At 40.7% G+C, this 15582-nt stretch overlaps 1 protein-coding gene across 1 annotated transcript in view; it reads left to right on the plus strand.

Moving 5' to 3' along the window:
* Window positions 1–15582, plus strand: part of lrpprc (leucine-rich pentatricopeptide repeat containing) — a 36014-nt gene that overhangs the window by 4558 nt on the left and 15874 nt on the right. The window contains exons 12-23 of the mRNA XM_055162575.1: window positions 3795–3913; window positions 3989–4079; window positions 4615–4684; window positions 6260–6287; window positions 6619–6676; window positions 7879–7985; window positions 8465–8542; window positions 9109–9174; window positions 9254–9367; window positions 9458–9588; window positions 9864–9949; window positions 12712–12919. Of these exons, the coding sequence (XP_055018550.1) occupies window positions 3795–3913; window positions 3989–4079; window positions 4615–4684; window positions 6260–6287; window positions 6619–6676; window positions 7879–7985; window positions 8465–8542; window positions 9109–9174; window positions 9254–9367; window positions 9458–9588; window positions 9864–9949; window positions 12712–12919 (1156 nt within the window). The remainder of the gene's footprint in view (window positions 1–3794; window positions 3914–3988; window positions 4080–4614; window positions 4685–6259; window positions 6288–6618; window positions 6677–7878; window positions 7986–8464; window positions 8543–9108; window positions 9175–9253; window positions 9368–9457; window positions 9589–9863; window positions 9950–12711; window positions 12920–15582) is intronic.

Raw genomic sequence — 15582 nt, forward strand, 5'->3', positions numbered from 1 at the left:
GTCATAGAAAAGTAAAACAGACAGTATAGAGACAAATTACAAACATGGAGTACATCATATTTTTTTGTAAAGGCTCTTCATTTGGTTATTTAGATTATTGTGTTCAGGCGTCTAGAGGAATCAGCAAGTAAAGAAATGTCCAAATTCACATTCATTACCACAAACTCTGTCAGATGTGTTTAGCAACGACTTTGCTTTTACCTTTTTTATTTATGCTTAGCTCTAGTGCTCTCTTTGGGGTTTTTAGAGCTATTAATAAGTCATGTATTTTCCCCCGGTCAGTTCATTGACATCATTTGAGCAGGCAGGAAGGGGAAAGTGGATTAAAATTTGAGATAAACTTTTAGTTGAGACAGATTGGCTTGTTTTTTAAAGGTGAGGGAAAAAGAAGGGGTACAATAAAGTAAAGAAACAGATGACGACTTCATTCAAACATAAGGCATTTGAACATTCCATTAATTGTTAACCACATAGTATGATAAGATTAATGAGTTTCTTCTGTCTGCATATGTTTTGATATTAGAAGTCAGCTAGATAACCTTACACACTTGCTTATGATGTTGTTTGCCTTAACTCTCATTAATGATACAGCCTTCCTTTTCTGTCTCTGCTGCCCAGTGGCTGTGGGGGGCGTGTGTCCACATGTATGAGGGGGACTTTGGGGCGGCCAGTGCAGGTGAAGTGACTGATGCAGAGTGACTTGGTTCCATGTAAATGTGAGCGCTCTGAGGGAATTCACTTTGGATTACGCGCCCCACTGTGCACGTCCCATGAAATATTAAGCTCCGTGTCACTTTTTGTCCACAGGTGTCACTAGCGGGTGAATTCGGTCAGATCCACGGAAATGAGGTTTAGCAATGGGAAGAGTAAAGGGGAGGGGGATTGTAGTGCATTTTGATGAGGTGTGGTTTTGGCGGGTGTAGTGGAAGCATATGCTAGCCTCTACGTACCACCTGCCGCTAGCTAGTTATTGCTTGTTGGTCTTTGTGGCACACTGTCTTACTGTTTCTGACACAAAAGGATGGTGGATGTTTTTGAGGGTTTAGTTTTTTTTTTTTTTTTTAGATTTTATACTACTAAAAATTACTTAACTCTCATATACTAAGGGCTATTTGAGATATTGTATTGTATCTTTTCTAAAAAACAAAACAAACTATTAGTAGTATTTCATAATATTTGATGAATCGTAGACCACTGTATCCTCTAAACTTAGAGATATAATAGATCATAAACAATGGAGATTAATTTCAGTTTATTTTTACAATCCAGGTTTCTAAAAAGAACAACATAAACACACAATAAGTAAATGCCATGAAACTAATACTAATGTAAACTAACATGAACATATAAATACCACCTAAAGTGCAGTGAGTCACATTTATTCATTGGCGTAAACTGGGGTGGTGGTCTTAGCAACCCCTTTTTTAAAAAGTGGTACTAGCACTAAGAGACCACTTTTTTATGTTCAAATTACCATACTTAGTTTGTATTCATTAAGCCTGATGTTTGCCCAGACAGAATCATAAAAGTAGTCTTACCCACCTCGCACATTCATCTACTTGTCTTAAGTTTTTGACATCACCTCTGAGCTAGTGAAGACTACCTTTGTAGAAGAGGAGAGAAGCTGTAGAGACAGATAGTGTGGTTGTGGGGAAAGGGGAAGTGACAGGTACTCATGTCCAAGGACGACTAAGATGACAGCGACCGGATCCTGTTTTCCTCTCCTCCACGCTCCTCATCTGTGACAGTTAACCTGGAGACATGAATCTGATGCTGATATCTTGTGACCAGTGCCATGCTTAACTCACTGCTAAGATCCTTTCCTGATTTGATGGTATGTCAGAGTCGGTGCTGACCAACCTGCAGAGGCCCTCACAGGTCCTCTTATGCGCCCAATGTTTTATTTAAGCAGTTCAGACAGGACACAGAACAACGAGGCTTACTCACATCCAAAAACTGGAAAGTGACCTTGAGGGACAGGGATGCAAATGATCCAAATCCAATTTATTTCTAACAAACAAAATGATTTCCAAAGTGCTGTACAGTGATGGATAATAAAACACAACAACAAAAGTTATACCGGAAATGCTAAAGTTGATCTTACTAGTCCTAAAAACAATCCAAACCAGTATAATGAAATAAGAGCAAAGCCACTGGGTTGATGGAAGTGCTAGATCTTTTAGAATATAAATTACCAACTGTTTTTCTGTTAAAGACTTTGTTTTTTCATCTTGATGTCCTTATGGTGCCCTGAAAGTTTTGTTCAGAAAAAAACTGAAACTGTACAACTGTAGGTAACTAAAAGTGCTGAGAACCACTAAAGTCCAAAAGCCAGGCGAAATAGCATCATGTCTTCAGCTCTCATTCACTTTTTTCTTCTTTGTTTGTTTCACCGTGAAATAGATTATGGATTATTCAGGAGGAAGGTAGGTACATCCTCTTCTCGTTCATAAAAAAAGCCAGGATGAAAGCGATTAGGGGTGAGAATGGACAACAGTGAGGCCGAATGGATAGATCTTCCCATTGAGAAGAGAGCCTAAGATCGCTTGTTTACTTGTTTCTTGAGAGCTGTGCCACCTGATAGTGAGAGGGCCAGTGAATGAGTGATCTGGCGGGAAAGCTGAATGGATGGGTAGATGGACGGAGTGCCTCAGGTAGCCCTATACCTGGGTTAATGCAGGTTTTAATGGCACATAAAAGCCTAACTCTCATCTTTTATTTAGCTTCAGTGAGAGACTACCAGGTGAACACATATGTCCCGGGAGACTTGGCAACAGAGAAAGAGGCTATAAATGTGTATGTGGTAAACTGCATGTGTCAACTCCAGAAGCACTTTGGCTAGTTTGCACCAGTCCTCATGAGAACAAGGTGTATTGGTACTCTCAGAGGTTGTATTGGTCCATTACTATTTTTGTCCAAAAGCTGCACATAGCAATACACTCAGAAATCTGCTGTAAATTAGATCTATTTCCTTTTATTAAGCAGACATACGCAAAGCACCTCGTCCATATGTACACACTCTTAAGGGCTTTCTGAGTAGCTGTTCCATATGCATGTTGTTTCTGGCCTACTTCCTCCGGGTGAGACCCAGAGCTTGGCCATAGAGCAGTGATGGTGGAAGGTCCCACTGTGTTTACTGTTTATGTACACATTTAATTTGACTGACTTGCTTTACTTTGCTCTTAACTTGAGCTCCTTCCTGTCTGCAAACAGCAAATGTGGTCTATTAGAGAAGAAAGCATTTTGTATTTACTCAAACACACTGAATTGTCAGTTAAATAAATGTATTTATTCAAGCTATCAAAAAATGAGATGATGGCTACATGTTTTCCAACACATGAAAAATGATGAAACTGTCAATTCAAAACATTTTCTTCAGTTTTTTCATTCAGTTCGTCTCTTTGGTAGCTGCCACTACTTTTAATATTTAAAGGTCCTATATTGCACAAAATTGACTTGAAACTCATAGACTCATGACCTTTAAGCCATGTTAGAATATTGTTACCTCGTTAGAAACATACCCAGAGTTGTTTGTCTACATCTTAAATGCCCAAAATACTATACCTTGTGATGTCATGAAGCGGTACTTTTCAATTTAACAGCTACCTTTTACCTTTAAGTCAGTAGAGATAAAAAATTCCAGGGACTAAATATATGGTTTATGTGTTAAGCATGTGTGAATAAAACAAAACACAATTCGGTATGTTTTTGATGAGGAAACCACATGATACCATAGATCAGAAAATATCGCAATATGGGCCCTTTAACTTAAAACCGTTGTTGGTTCTGTGCAGCTGTTGTGGAGATTGTGAAAGCCATGCAAGATCTCGGTGTAGCCCCAGATGTAGACACTCTTTCCACGTATGTTCTCCCTGCCTTCCCCAGCTCGCAGGAGGCCAGACAGGCGCTCAAGGTATGTCCAAGTTCACTTTATTCCTATCGTTTTTCAGATCATACCTTTTAATATAAGTTCATATCTTTCTCATAGGATGCTGGTGTCTCACTGGAGTCAGAAGGGTTCTTGTCTTCAGAGATTCGCTCACTGGCTGTTCGAGACCTGGCCGGGCTGTACACTTTATGCAAGTCTTTTCCACACACATTTCACATCTCCATCACAAGCGCCTGTCATCATACCAAACCGGTGCTTCGCCTGCGGGCTAATTGGTCCTGCATTAACACACTGCGTTTGCCCACTTAGTCCTGTGTGCTCATCAGGCCTTTTAAGAGATTAGTCTGTGTGAATATGTAAAGAGCGGGGCAGGAGAGGCGCCTCCACTGACACAGGGACTAGATAGAGGTGTTTAATAATGAATAGCACCTCCTGTTTTCTGTTTTCTTATCATTTTGGACTTGGCCATATATGCCCTCTTTTTAAACTCTGTTCTTTATATTTTAAACATAACTTTCCTGGATAAATATTTAATTGGATTTGTAGGCTTTTACACATATTTAAGATTAATGTACACATGTTAGACTATCAAATCCTTACATTGATTAAAGGAAATAATATCACTATTTAAAAATTAAACTACATTTTAATTGACGTCATGTTTTTTGTAGCTTCCTATTTCACTTGTCTCTGAGCATTTATAACTGTAATTTATAACTTTTTAGTGTCTGATGCCTCTTTGCCCACACCTGAACTGATAGCCTTCCGGGGCAGCCTCATCATTGGTTTCAGAAAGTGAGTATTTTCTTTTTTCCTCACACACTTTTTCGTCTGAATATTCTTGATCAGGCCAAATTTTGCCTTGTGTCAACTGAACCGTTTAGGGAAGCCTGTAGCACTATAGAGGTCACAGCAGCAGCATATGCTTTGAATGGGACATGTGCAGCCTATCACACCATCTACAGAGTGTGCGCATGGCCAGCTGCAGGGAAAACCTCACACTCACATACATGGACGCCTCATGCATATGGAGGCACTCGTCTCTTGGATGCAGCCCCAAAGCACCGTGGGAGATATGTAAATTAACAGATGCCCACCAACATTGACCCCCCCCCGTACACAAAGCCCCACATATATTTGTCTTTTTTTACTCCCTCCCTCATAAATACATTCAACCTGAACCAAATCAGCCTGTTACCACTGGGCTTTTGTCAAGAGCTGTTTATGAATATTTACAATACTACACACCCACTCAAAAACAGTCAGGGCCCAAAGCGAAGCTGGAGGTGAGTGAAAAGTGCTGACTTCTCCAGTGGGACTGAAGTTGTTTTTTTTTTCATATTTAAGTTGCTGAACTAAAGTTTGGTCAAAAACTGCTAACAAAGTATTTGATATATGGAGCATTGTTTCTAATTTTGTGTAATTTTTATCACAAAAATTATATTACAATCACTTAATAATTAAGATATTAATGAGATGGATTTATTTATTTTTATTATTATTATTATTATTATTATTTTTTTTTTTTTTGCAAAAGTAGCAGATCTCTTACATCTCCTGAGCTATTGACTTGGATTGTGAAAATAGTCTTTTATCTTCACTTGCATACCCTCTTATTGTAGTCAAGGTTTTGCTGCTTTTGCTGAACTTGGTGTTCTGCCCTTTTCTTTCTCATGGAGCTCTGCCTCACACACACAACGTGCTCATCTGACTGTTAGGTTTCCTGACAGGGTCATAATTGGGCTTGTCACTGGGAAAGTGTGTGTGTGTGTGCTCTCTGTGTCATTGCGATGGGGGATTTGCCCTGTCAAAGACAAGGTCAGGAGATAATTTAATCATTAAAGACCTCTTCTACTCTCTTTTCATACCCTCTCCCTTTCCCCGACTCCCTCCTTTCGTCTACCAGCGAGCTGACAACACCACAAATGTCACACAGTCATCATTTAGCGTCTGTGTGCGTGTGTGTGTCTGTGTGTGTGTGTGCATGCATGTGTTTGTGTGTGTCCTTGTGGTTTCCCAGGCTTTTGTCCTGCTGTCTTCACTCGTACTGTCGGGTTGGAAAGTAACTGTGTAAACTGTCTTGTCCTAATGTATTGTGGTGCACAGTCCCTTCACAGAAACATGACAGTTACATGACATAACTGTGAACATTACATGAGCTCACACATCCTAAACGTCTTTCAAGAGATAAGAAAGATTTGTGTTCATTGCATTACATGTCTCTCACCACCAAGATTTTACATATACATACATATAAATATCAATAAATGAAGGCCAACTTGTTAAAATCTGTCAACTTGAGATACTGCACATTCATCATGTTTTAGTAGAACAGTGTTCTGATGTCTTGTCCTTTACTGCCCCCTGCAGGTCATCTGATGTGGAGAGCATGGCCAAGGTAAGAAATTGTAAATGTTTAGGAGCAGGCTTATAACCATAGAGTTCTGCTATTTTAAGCAAATAATAATAATTGTAAATGTAATGAGAATAATCATTTTTATAGTGTTTTAAAATATAATAGTATTCTGTTAATATTACTGTTGCACAAAAAAGCTATACCAAACGTTACAAAGTATTTTGCATTTATGTAAATCCTCATGAGGTTTTAAAGACAATCTGGAAATATGTAATCTCTAAAGACCTATGCATTTCTTTTGTCCCGATAACTTTGTCTAATCTGTGCATTTGGATTAAATGTGTTTTTAAGTGTCTGTTGTTCATTGTTGCAGATTACAGAGTTGTTGTTCCAAAAGGAGAGCCTGTATGGGGAAAACACCAAACCTGCTGGTAAACACTTCCATTCTGTGTCACTGACAACTTCTAAGCTGACAGTGTCCTTGTAAGCAAGTTTGGTGTTAGCAGAAAGAAGAGTAAGAGAGTGGGTGTCTCTTTATGTATCATCTATCACAGATCTAACTCCGAGCATGACAAGTGCATCCACAGTCACCTTGTCGCTATAATTCAGATGACAGAAAAACGCACACTTCCTCTGCAAAGGGAAGTGGTGTTTTTGAATCTCGACAGTGTCAGTGGCAGTACACCGCTGACTCGACTGCTTTGCATTATGAAGCTGATGTGTTTGTATCTAAGTGTTGTCTTCGGAAACGGAGCCAGGCTGCTGACAAAGTGCTGAGTGGTTATATTGTATGAATGAGTCTTTGTCAACATTGGTCTATGACAGTATGACGGTAGTGGCGAAAATTATTGGAACACCTAAAACATAAGATTAGCTATTAATACTGGTCACTTAAGATTCCCTAAACTATGACGCAAAGTTTCTTCTGTTTCTGTTAGTTTAATTTAGATTTTTTTTGTTCTTGTTTGTTAGTTTGTTGTTTTTGTTTTTCTCAAAAAAGCATTTTTTTTTTTTTTTTATTTCATATTTTTATATTCATTGGCTTATATATTTTATTATACTAACATGTAATAATATTACCTTTTTAATGATGTTGAAAGATTTAGGAACATGTAAGGTGCTGCACAAAAACACAGTGAAATCAGATACGTAAATAACTCCAGACATTATAAGACTTATTAAAAACTACAAAAAAAACTACAGTACTTTGGAATTTCATGCAAGGGATTAGTTTAGGATCTACCAACTGAGCAAAACGACCTTCAGTAATTTTGGCCACTCTCTGTGTGTGTGTGTGGGTGTGTGTGGGCTGTGGGTGAGTTGGTCCCACTGGTAGAGCCCCAGTGTTTGTGTGTGCGCTGGTGGAGGAGATGGAGACTGTTATCCATGTCACATCCAGTTAACCGCTCCATGCGTGGCTCTGTGTGCTGAAGTAGGGGGAGGCTGTCACTGCCAGATATCGCACATTCACTCACACTCCCAAACGGTCTGATAGCAGCCTCCGTCAGCACATCTGCAGAGGTCACAGGGAAAAATTGTATAAACGCACAAATTCGCCAAGTGACTGACACGGTGCCAAATGAAATGTATTCCCTAGAGAAAATTCCCTTTTTCTGTGTCTCCCCTCATCCAGAAGCGGGAGCCTTCTTTTTGTACAACCTGATTGAAAACATGCCAGAGAAGGAGTTACAGGCTCAAGAAGACAAACTGAGGAAATACTTCAGTCAGCTTCGACAACAGGTACAAGCACTAGACCAGTTATACATGTCTCACATCACAACATCTTACCAACTGTGAGCTGGGATTATTTACAGTGTTGACAGAGATTATTCACCACAGGACCACTGCCCCCCTGTGTGCTATTTATGAGGGTAAAAGTCTGATTTGGACAGTTAGACATGTTGTGGAAGATTAAACCCTGTTCTACACTTTGGAGTTAAGCCTTCTCTGCAGCTAGTTGAAATTCACTAAATGTTGCAGCAGTAACTGTAACATGTGAACTTTAATATATATTAGTTTATTATATAGGTGAAAAGACGGTTGGCATTTTCATGATATCATGACATTCTTGAATGCCTATAGTTTAAAATTGTTAAAGGATAGGTCAGTTTTCTTTTGTGAAATTTGCACAAAGCTCAACAACTTCTCTATGAGTAGAAATAAAAAAAATACTTCAGAAAGTTTCTAAAGAATATTATACTTTTTTTTTCCCCTCCCAGAATATAACAGTCTCAGCCAATATCTACAGAGGCATCAGGAACCTTCTAGAAGCTCACCATGTTCCTGAACTCATCAAAGTAAATACATTTCATTGTTTTTCTTAATTGTTAAAGGTGCATTATGTAACTTTTCTGGTGAAGAATCTGTCAAATGCCTTTCTCCATGGAGATGTTATTGCTTTGTCAGGAATGTTTCACAGTATAATATTAAGCCTTTTGATCTTCATGGAGACCAAACCAGACTAAGTTAGAGATCAGATCTTTGGAGAGGCAGCATTGCTCACTGAAAAACAGGCATTCTGTTTGTTTTTCTGGTATTTTTGAGTTTTAAAACCACCTGTATAATTTAATAAATGTAAGGTATAGCTGTGTAATGTCATACTATGGAACATTCAAGGAAGAGTAATGTCATCCATAGAGACAAGACAGTGACTCACCCCCCACCAAAAAGTTACATTGTACATCTTTTTAAGGTGGGTCTGTTAATTGGATTAATTGCTAAATAATTAAATGTGTGTGTTATAAACAAGCCATTTATATAAAAAATATGGATCTTCACTGTGTATACGTCCTAACCAATATGTTGGTAATCACTGGGCTGTTAAGATTGGGGATTTTTGATTTGCTTATTGTTTTGTGTTTAGGATGTGCTTGCTTTGGTGGATCCTAAAATGTCCAATGGTTTAGCTCAAGATGCTCCCCGTACCAGTGTAAGTTAAGTTTTAATAACCAAATCTTTTCTTTGCTGGTGTACATTCCATCTCATGTATAATACTAATGTCCTAATAGGAAGGAGCCAGTAGGGTGTTGACTTTGGAGAAGAAACTGGAAGAACTGAAATCTGAGAATAAACCTGTGGGCCAGATACTCAAACATATCTTGCAGGTTCTCTCAGCTGAGGAGGTATGGCCCTTTCACTAAATACAATTCAGTAATAAAATAATATTCAGTTGTTTTTTTTTTAAACTGAGTCCTTGTTCTTTGTGTGGCCAGAACCTCCAGCGTGCTCTTGAACTAAAGCAGCAAAACGAGGAAGAGATGACCCTTGCAGCGTATGCTGTTCTCATTAACCTGTGCTGCCGTCATGACAACGTAGAGGAAGCGCTCAACCTGAAGAGGGAAATGTGCGTTTTCAGATAGACATGGAAATAAACTACTCACACAGGCAGAACCATGACCACCAGCACCACATTAAAGTTTTAACTTGAGTGGTATTAAGGAAGACATTAATGAAAGGGGCTGCCACTTTAAAATAGTGGAAACTCCATCACGTTCCTCATGTTTACCATTTGTTATCTACCTGTTTCTGAAGCAGGCTACTATAAAATGCCCTGGATGGGTTGCTTTTATAACCCAATATTGGATTGTATATTGGATCCATTATTGTCTCTTTATGTAGGAGCCGTATGGACTCATCTGTGGCCCTTGATGCAAATAAGTACATCGTGCTGGTGAAAACCCTCACAAAGAATGGCAAAGTGGAAGGTAAGTTTCTAGCATGCAAGTTAAACTGTAAACTCTTAAGTTTGAATTAGTCTATAAACATGGTTTAGAGAATCTAAAAGTGATGTGTGCCACAATTACTACTACTTTGACATTAAGTCTAAAAGTACTTCAGCTAAAATACTCCAGTGTTGTGTGTGTGTCCCCAAATCTGTCAAACCCCCCTCTACACTTTCCACAAAACCACATTAGCCGGCCGTTTTCTGAATGCTACGGTGGGTTTCCTTCAGCCTATCGAAGACCCAATTACCATCAGTTTGGCTGCTCTGCTTTTTGCACACAATGACAGGCAAAATGTTTCCCTTGTCTGTCCTCTCCTCCCCTTTGTGCTCTCTTCCCATCTTCCTCCACATCTCTCTCTCTGACCCTCTCTGTCATTCTCTCACTCGACCCCCCCCCCTCACCCACATCCACGTCAGGGAGAAATGAGAGAGACCCAAAATTACAGGACTCTGTGTATTTTGGCGGAATTATTGAAATCTGCCTTGATGCTAATGGCATATCATGTCCAACCAAAGTGCTTGAACATTTCACAGACACACAGATGGACACACACATTTGCATGTGAATTCAAGCAAAAGGCATTTGGTCGGGATGACGCTTGGGGTGTATGCGAGCCGCTAACGCATTTGCCATTAGCCAGAGTGTGCATACGGAGGGGACGCTTGTCACCCATTAGCACACATGGCTAACCTTGATGTTAGCCTGTCCCGCCCAGACGCTGGTCCTGTGGGCTCCCAGTGCACACCAAGCCCAGCTGAAGATCATGTCTCCTGGCATCTCGATTTATTTCTCACCCTGCTAATGGCTTTGTTGTTTATGCCCTTGTTCAGAGCCAACACTCCCACATTACTTTTTACTTTGTTTACTTCAAACTTTGTCCCAAAGTCACCTTTATTTTGGTTCTCTACAACAAACTCGGTCTGTAAACGTGTATCTTAATCCACACATCAAATGGCCACTAGTGGTTCAAAATGTGAATTTCCTCAGATAAAAAACTGTAAAACTGATGTTTTCAGTGACCTACACTTGGTCCCGACCTCCTTGGAATCAGTCCACACCATATTCTTAATATTATAAAGAAACGTAATCCAATCCAGGGTAAGCAACAACAGTTTTGAAATAGGGTTTAAAAAAGAGCTACTGCTCATCTCAGCATCCATAATCTGCTTTTTTACAAGATTCTCCAGCATGGGATAAAATCATTTTGGGCTAAAACAAATGTAGGCCAAACTAAAATTGCTCTCAGTTCTGCCACATAAGTGTGAGGTTCACACCGATGAACACTCTGTTAACTCTTTAGCTTTCTCCTCTCACAGTTAGTGCATCTTGCTGACCTGTCCTTGTACACCTACTCCACTAAACACCAGCTGCTCCAGCCCATTGCAGGCCCTCTTCCTTCACCATGAGTGTGTTGAGGGAGAGAGTAGCAAGTGAAGTCGTGGAGCATTAGATGAACCACTGGGCTGTGTGATGTTTGTTTACCTGGCCTGTCTGCCTCTGTTTCTGGGTGTGTGCGTGTGTGAGTGTGTGAGGCCTGGCTCGAGTTGCTGGCGTGATGCTCCGTTGAGCTGATGGATATGCATACTGGCTAAACGGACAGATGAAAGGAGATGTGGGGGTTGAATACTGGACGGGCCCATGTTTGCTAGTGAGGCTCCATTTGGGCAGATTATGTCCGAGCAACTGGTCACAGTGATTAGCGGGTCTGTCAGAGGGTGATGGAGAGAGCTATGAATAGAGAGAGGCCAACAGGGATGCACACACACAGTGAGTGAGGTCCATCTGCTTTGATAAACACTTCTCACTAATCAACAGGTCGGGTCATTAGAGTGCCTGTTAAATGATGATACCGCCATTAGATTGCTTTACATCGAACACTGGTTTGTGTGTAAGAAGAGTTAAAGCTGCTGAAAGTAAATTGGTAATTTCTTCATGTCAATCTCATTGATACCCCACCCACCTAAATCTAAACATCTAAATGCCTAGTTGATGGACAAAAAAAGTTAAACAGGACTTATGCCATTTCTATTGCATTTTTAAATGTTCATTTTATCTGTGCAGCAGTTGTGTTCTTTTAAAATGATCGTTATAAATGTATTCAGATGTATTCTGTCTCTGTTTCATTCTGCTGTATGGATTAGTATCTGTGCTAGAGAGCGGCTGTATCGCTGTCAGCCCATTAGCAGCTGTCTAAATAGACAGTAAATGTGTCTTAATTACCTTACCCCCAATACATCTCATGTACGCACATACACACAGCGTGTATGTGTTGGCCAGATGGGCGCGTGGCCTTGTAAAAAGCCCTCCATTAACGACTGGACTTGACCAAAGCGATCCACCCTCAGCCCGCTTACAGGGTCTCACAGAGGCCACAGCAGCCCCTTGTTGCCACATACCTATAATTTAGCCCCCCAAGTACTTTGCACATGGCCACGGCAAAAAGCTGGCTTCCATTGTAGGTGTTCAATAATTGTAGTCTCGTTTAGAAAACCGCAAGTAGCAATTAGCACAGAGTTGGCATTATACAGGGTTGCATTTGCATCCCTGCTGCGTGCAAAATGCTGTTTTAATATGGGTTTGTTTTCCCCACATGGAATTAGCTAAAGAGGCTGTATCACACACCCTACTCTTCTTACAGCCAAAGGCTGCCTGCCTCTCCAAATTTCCTGTCTTGTTCTTTTTTCTCTTTCTGTGAGATTAGTGAACATTAAAAGTAAAAGTTGACTATTTGTGCATTACAGAGGCAGTGGACATCCTAAAGGAGATGAAGGAGAAGGATGTGGTGCTGGGGGACACTCACCTCACCATGCTCTTCCACACACTTAGCTCTCTGGCGGCCAAAGGAGGGCCAGACACTATCAGACGTCTTCAGGACACCATCTTTAGCCTGGGACTGGCCAAGCCAACAGCCAACCTCTGCTCTCCCCTCGTAACAGCCTATCTGGACAGGTAAATGGTGACACATGTCAGCAGGGAAAAACAAATATAATATTTAATACTTCTATGTTGTGTTGAGTTTATTTCCATGGCAGAGGCTTGACAGTTAGAAGCCAGCAAGCTGACTTTGTTTACTGATTTGTCTCTTTGTATGCCAAGTGTAGTTGGCAGGAGTGTGCATGTATGTGTGTCTAAATAGGCTGCTCGTGCCTCACTCTGATCATGGCTGCTGCTGTATTCTGGGTCAGTGATTTGGATACAGAGCATGTGGATGTTGCTCATGTTGTGTGTCAGTGTACGGTCCCACTCTTCACCAGCCCGGCTTTGTTTGTTTGACAGTTCACCAGCTGCCATCTATCCCATGAGCCCCTGCTCTGCTGACACGCCCCCTGCGTCTCTGAGAAGTGCCTTCTATCATAATGCACATCATATACATACGCTGTTAGCAAACACCTCCTGTGAGGTCAACATTGCTGTTCACCTTTCAACTGTATCTGTTGTGCAGCTTTACTTGGATCTGCTCATTAGCATGTTCATTATGTACAGACCACTAATTGCAGGATTCAGCACAGCAGCACAGTGCAGTGTTAGGGGCTCTTATGTACACTTCCTTCACCTGCACACTGGAACATGCAAAGCTTTGTTTATATATCAACATGTGCTGGGTTTCCCCAGTGGCTGTTTGTTTTGTTAAAACTCAGGCACAAATTAGAGAGTTTCTAGGTTCACTCAGTAATCACTGCTTCTGTGAGATTAGCCGGCTAATTTACTCCTGGGTCATCAACAGCAGCCAAAACACACATACACACGCACGCATGTGGCTTTTCACAGCCATGATCACACATCCAGCGCCAGTTGTACACCCTCCAAGTGATACTGTGGTTATCAGCATTTAGCAAAATGGCAAACCCCATTCTGTGATTGTATCACCTGCTTTCCTTTACAGTCAAGTTTTGCACTGTTTTTTAAGATACTAGTTAAATGGTTATAAGAAATGTCTTGGATTAATTTGTACACAATCTAAGTAAAAAAAAAATACATGACCAACATTCCATGCTAAAGTTTGTCACATGCATGGAAATGGAAAACTGAAAGTACTCACCAGTCAACACATTGTTTCTATTTTTTAGAGGAGACTTGTTTTTTTTGTTTGTTTTTTTTTTTAAAATACATTCACCTATTTGTGTGAGGGTTTGCTAGTGCATACCTGTGGTCTGTTAATTCTTAACTGTTGTGCCACTGACTTGAGATGCCTTCTTGCTCATTCTTGTTGCATTGGGCCTTCATTCCGTCACTCAGCGGACAGACAGACAGACAGTGGGGAGGAGGGACAGAAGAGCAATAAAAGAGGACAAAGCAGGCATCACTCCGCCTGCTCCCGGCTCATCGCTGCGTCAGCGCTAATGACTTAATGAACACTTCTACCACAGATTAGCCCTTGACAGCCCATCATACGCACCGCCCCGTTAGCGCTCATAGCGGCCGATCAGCATTGTGTGTGCTAGCTGGCTAGCTCGTCTTGCCTCATACTTGTGGTGATTAGTGACACAAAATGCTAATGAGACCACTGAAATGAAGAGCTGGCAGAAGATGATAAGACAAAGGAATGATTGCAAATAAAATAGTGCCGAACTGACAAGAGATGAGTGGCTCTCCCACTCACTCCTCTTGTTTTAAAGTGTATGTTCACTAAGGGGCAAATTAAAAATTCAAGTGAGACACTTATCATTGAAAGTGTTGTGGATAAATTAAGTCCACAGGTGGATGGTGGCAAGATGGTTCCTCACTCTAAAATGGATTTGGCTTGTTCATCTTGTGCTTGTTCACCTGTATTCTTATTGGCAAGAATATTAGCACTTGCTATTTTCCAGCATATATAAAAGCGGGCTAGTGGTGTCATGATCAGTCTCATTTGCGTTTCAAAACACTGATTTGGTCCTCCCCCTTTACGGAGGACAGTGGCTTGATAACAGGCTTGGCGATGTGCTCAGAACAAAGACGGGGACAGAGGGGGAGCGAGACGTGGCTAAATGAGCTTCCTTGTCTAATCCTTCAGGTTTCTTCAGGAAAGCACTCATTTTTTCAGGGCTTAATTGGCTGGAAAGTGGCTGACATGCAAAGTTAGGGACATTAACAGGGCTGTGCGTCGTGCAGTAAATGGCAATGCAAAGTGACAGTTAAATTGTACCTAGGGGAAATTATCCATCTTTCAACATGCTTAGCTTTTTTGGGGTGGATCTCCAAGTAAGAAAGATGGCGAGAGGGGAGGGTATAATTGCAACGCCAGGACATTTTTTTAGCCAAGAGTGACAGGATGGTTTTTGAAGATGTCTCATTAGAAAGCAGGGATTATAAGTAGGTGTGGATGATCATGTAAAGGTGGACAGGCTCAGGAACATTTATTCAAGAAATATGTCCCAATTACCATGAAGCTTGATTATTTTAAGTTCAGTCACGGACAGCCTCTACAACAGGAAATTACAAACAGCTTGTGATTTTTATTTTGGCCAGCAAATCCATAGTCTAATAATTATTCACACTTTTTCTCTCATGTGTAATCTCTTCATACTTCCTCTTGGATGGTATTCAATCAGACTGTTGTGCAGTTGAACATGCTCTCGACTGGTGCTTCTGAATAATATTGTCCCTCTTCATTTCAATTAGTATGCCGCTTT

This window comes from Boleophthalmus pectinirostris, unplaced genomic scaffold, assembly GCF_026225935.1.
Source record: "Boleophthalmus pectinirostris isolate CB_2022bp ecotype Guang Dong unplaced genomic scaffold, ASM2622593v1 HiC_scaffold_5, whole genome shotgun sequence".
In the NCBI taxonomy this organism is placed as follows: domain Eukaryota; kingdom Metazoa; phylum Chordata; class Actinopteri; order Gobiiformes; family Gobiidae; genus Boleophthalmus; species Boleophthalmus pectinirostris.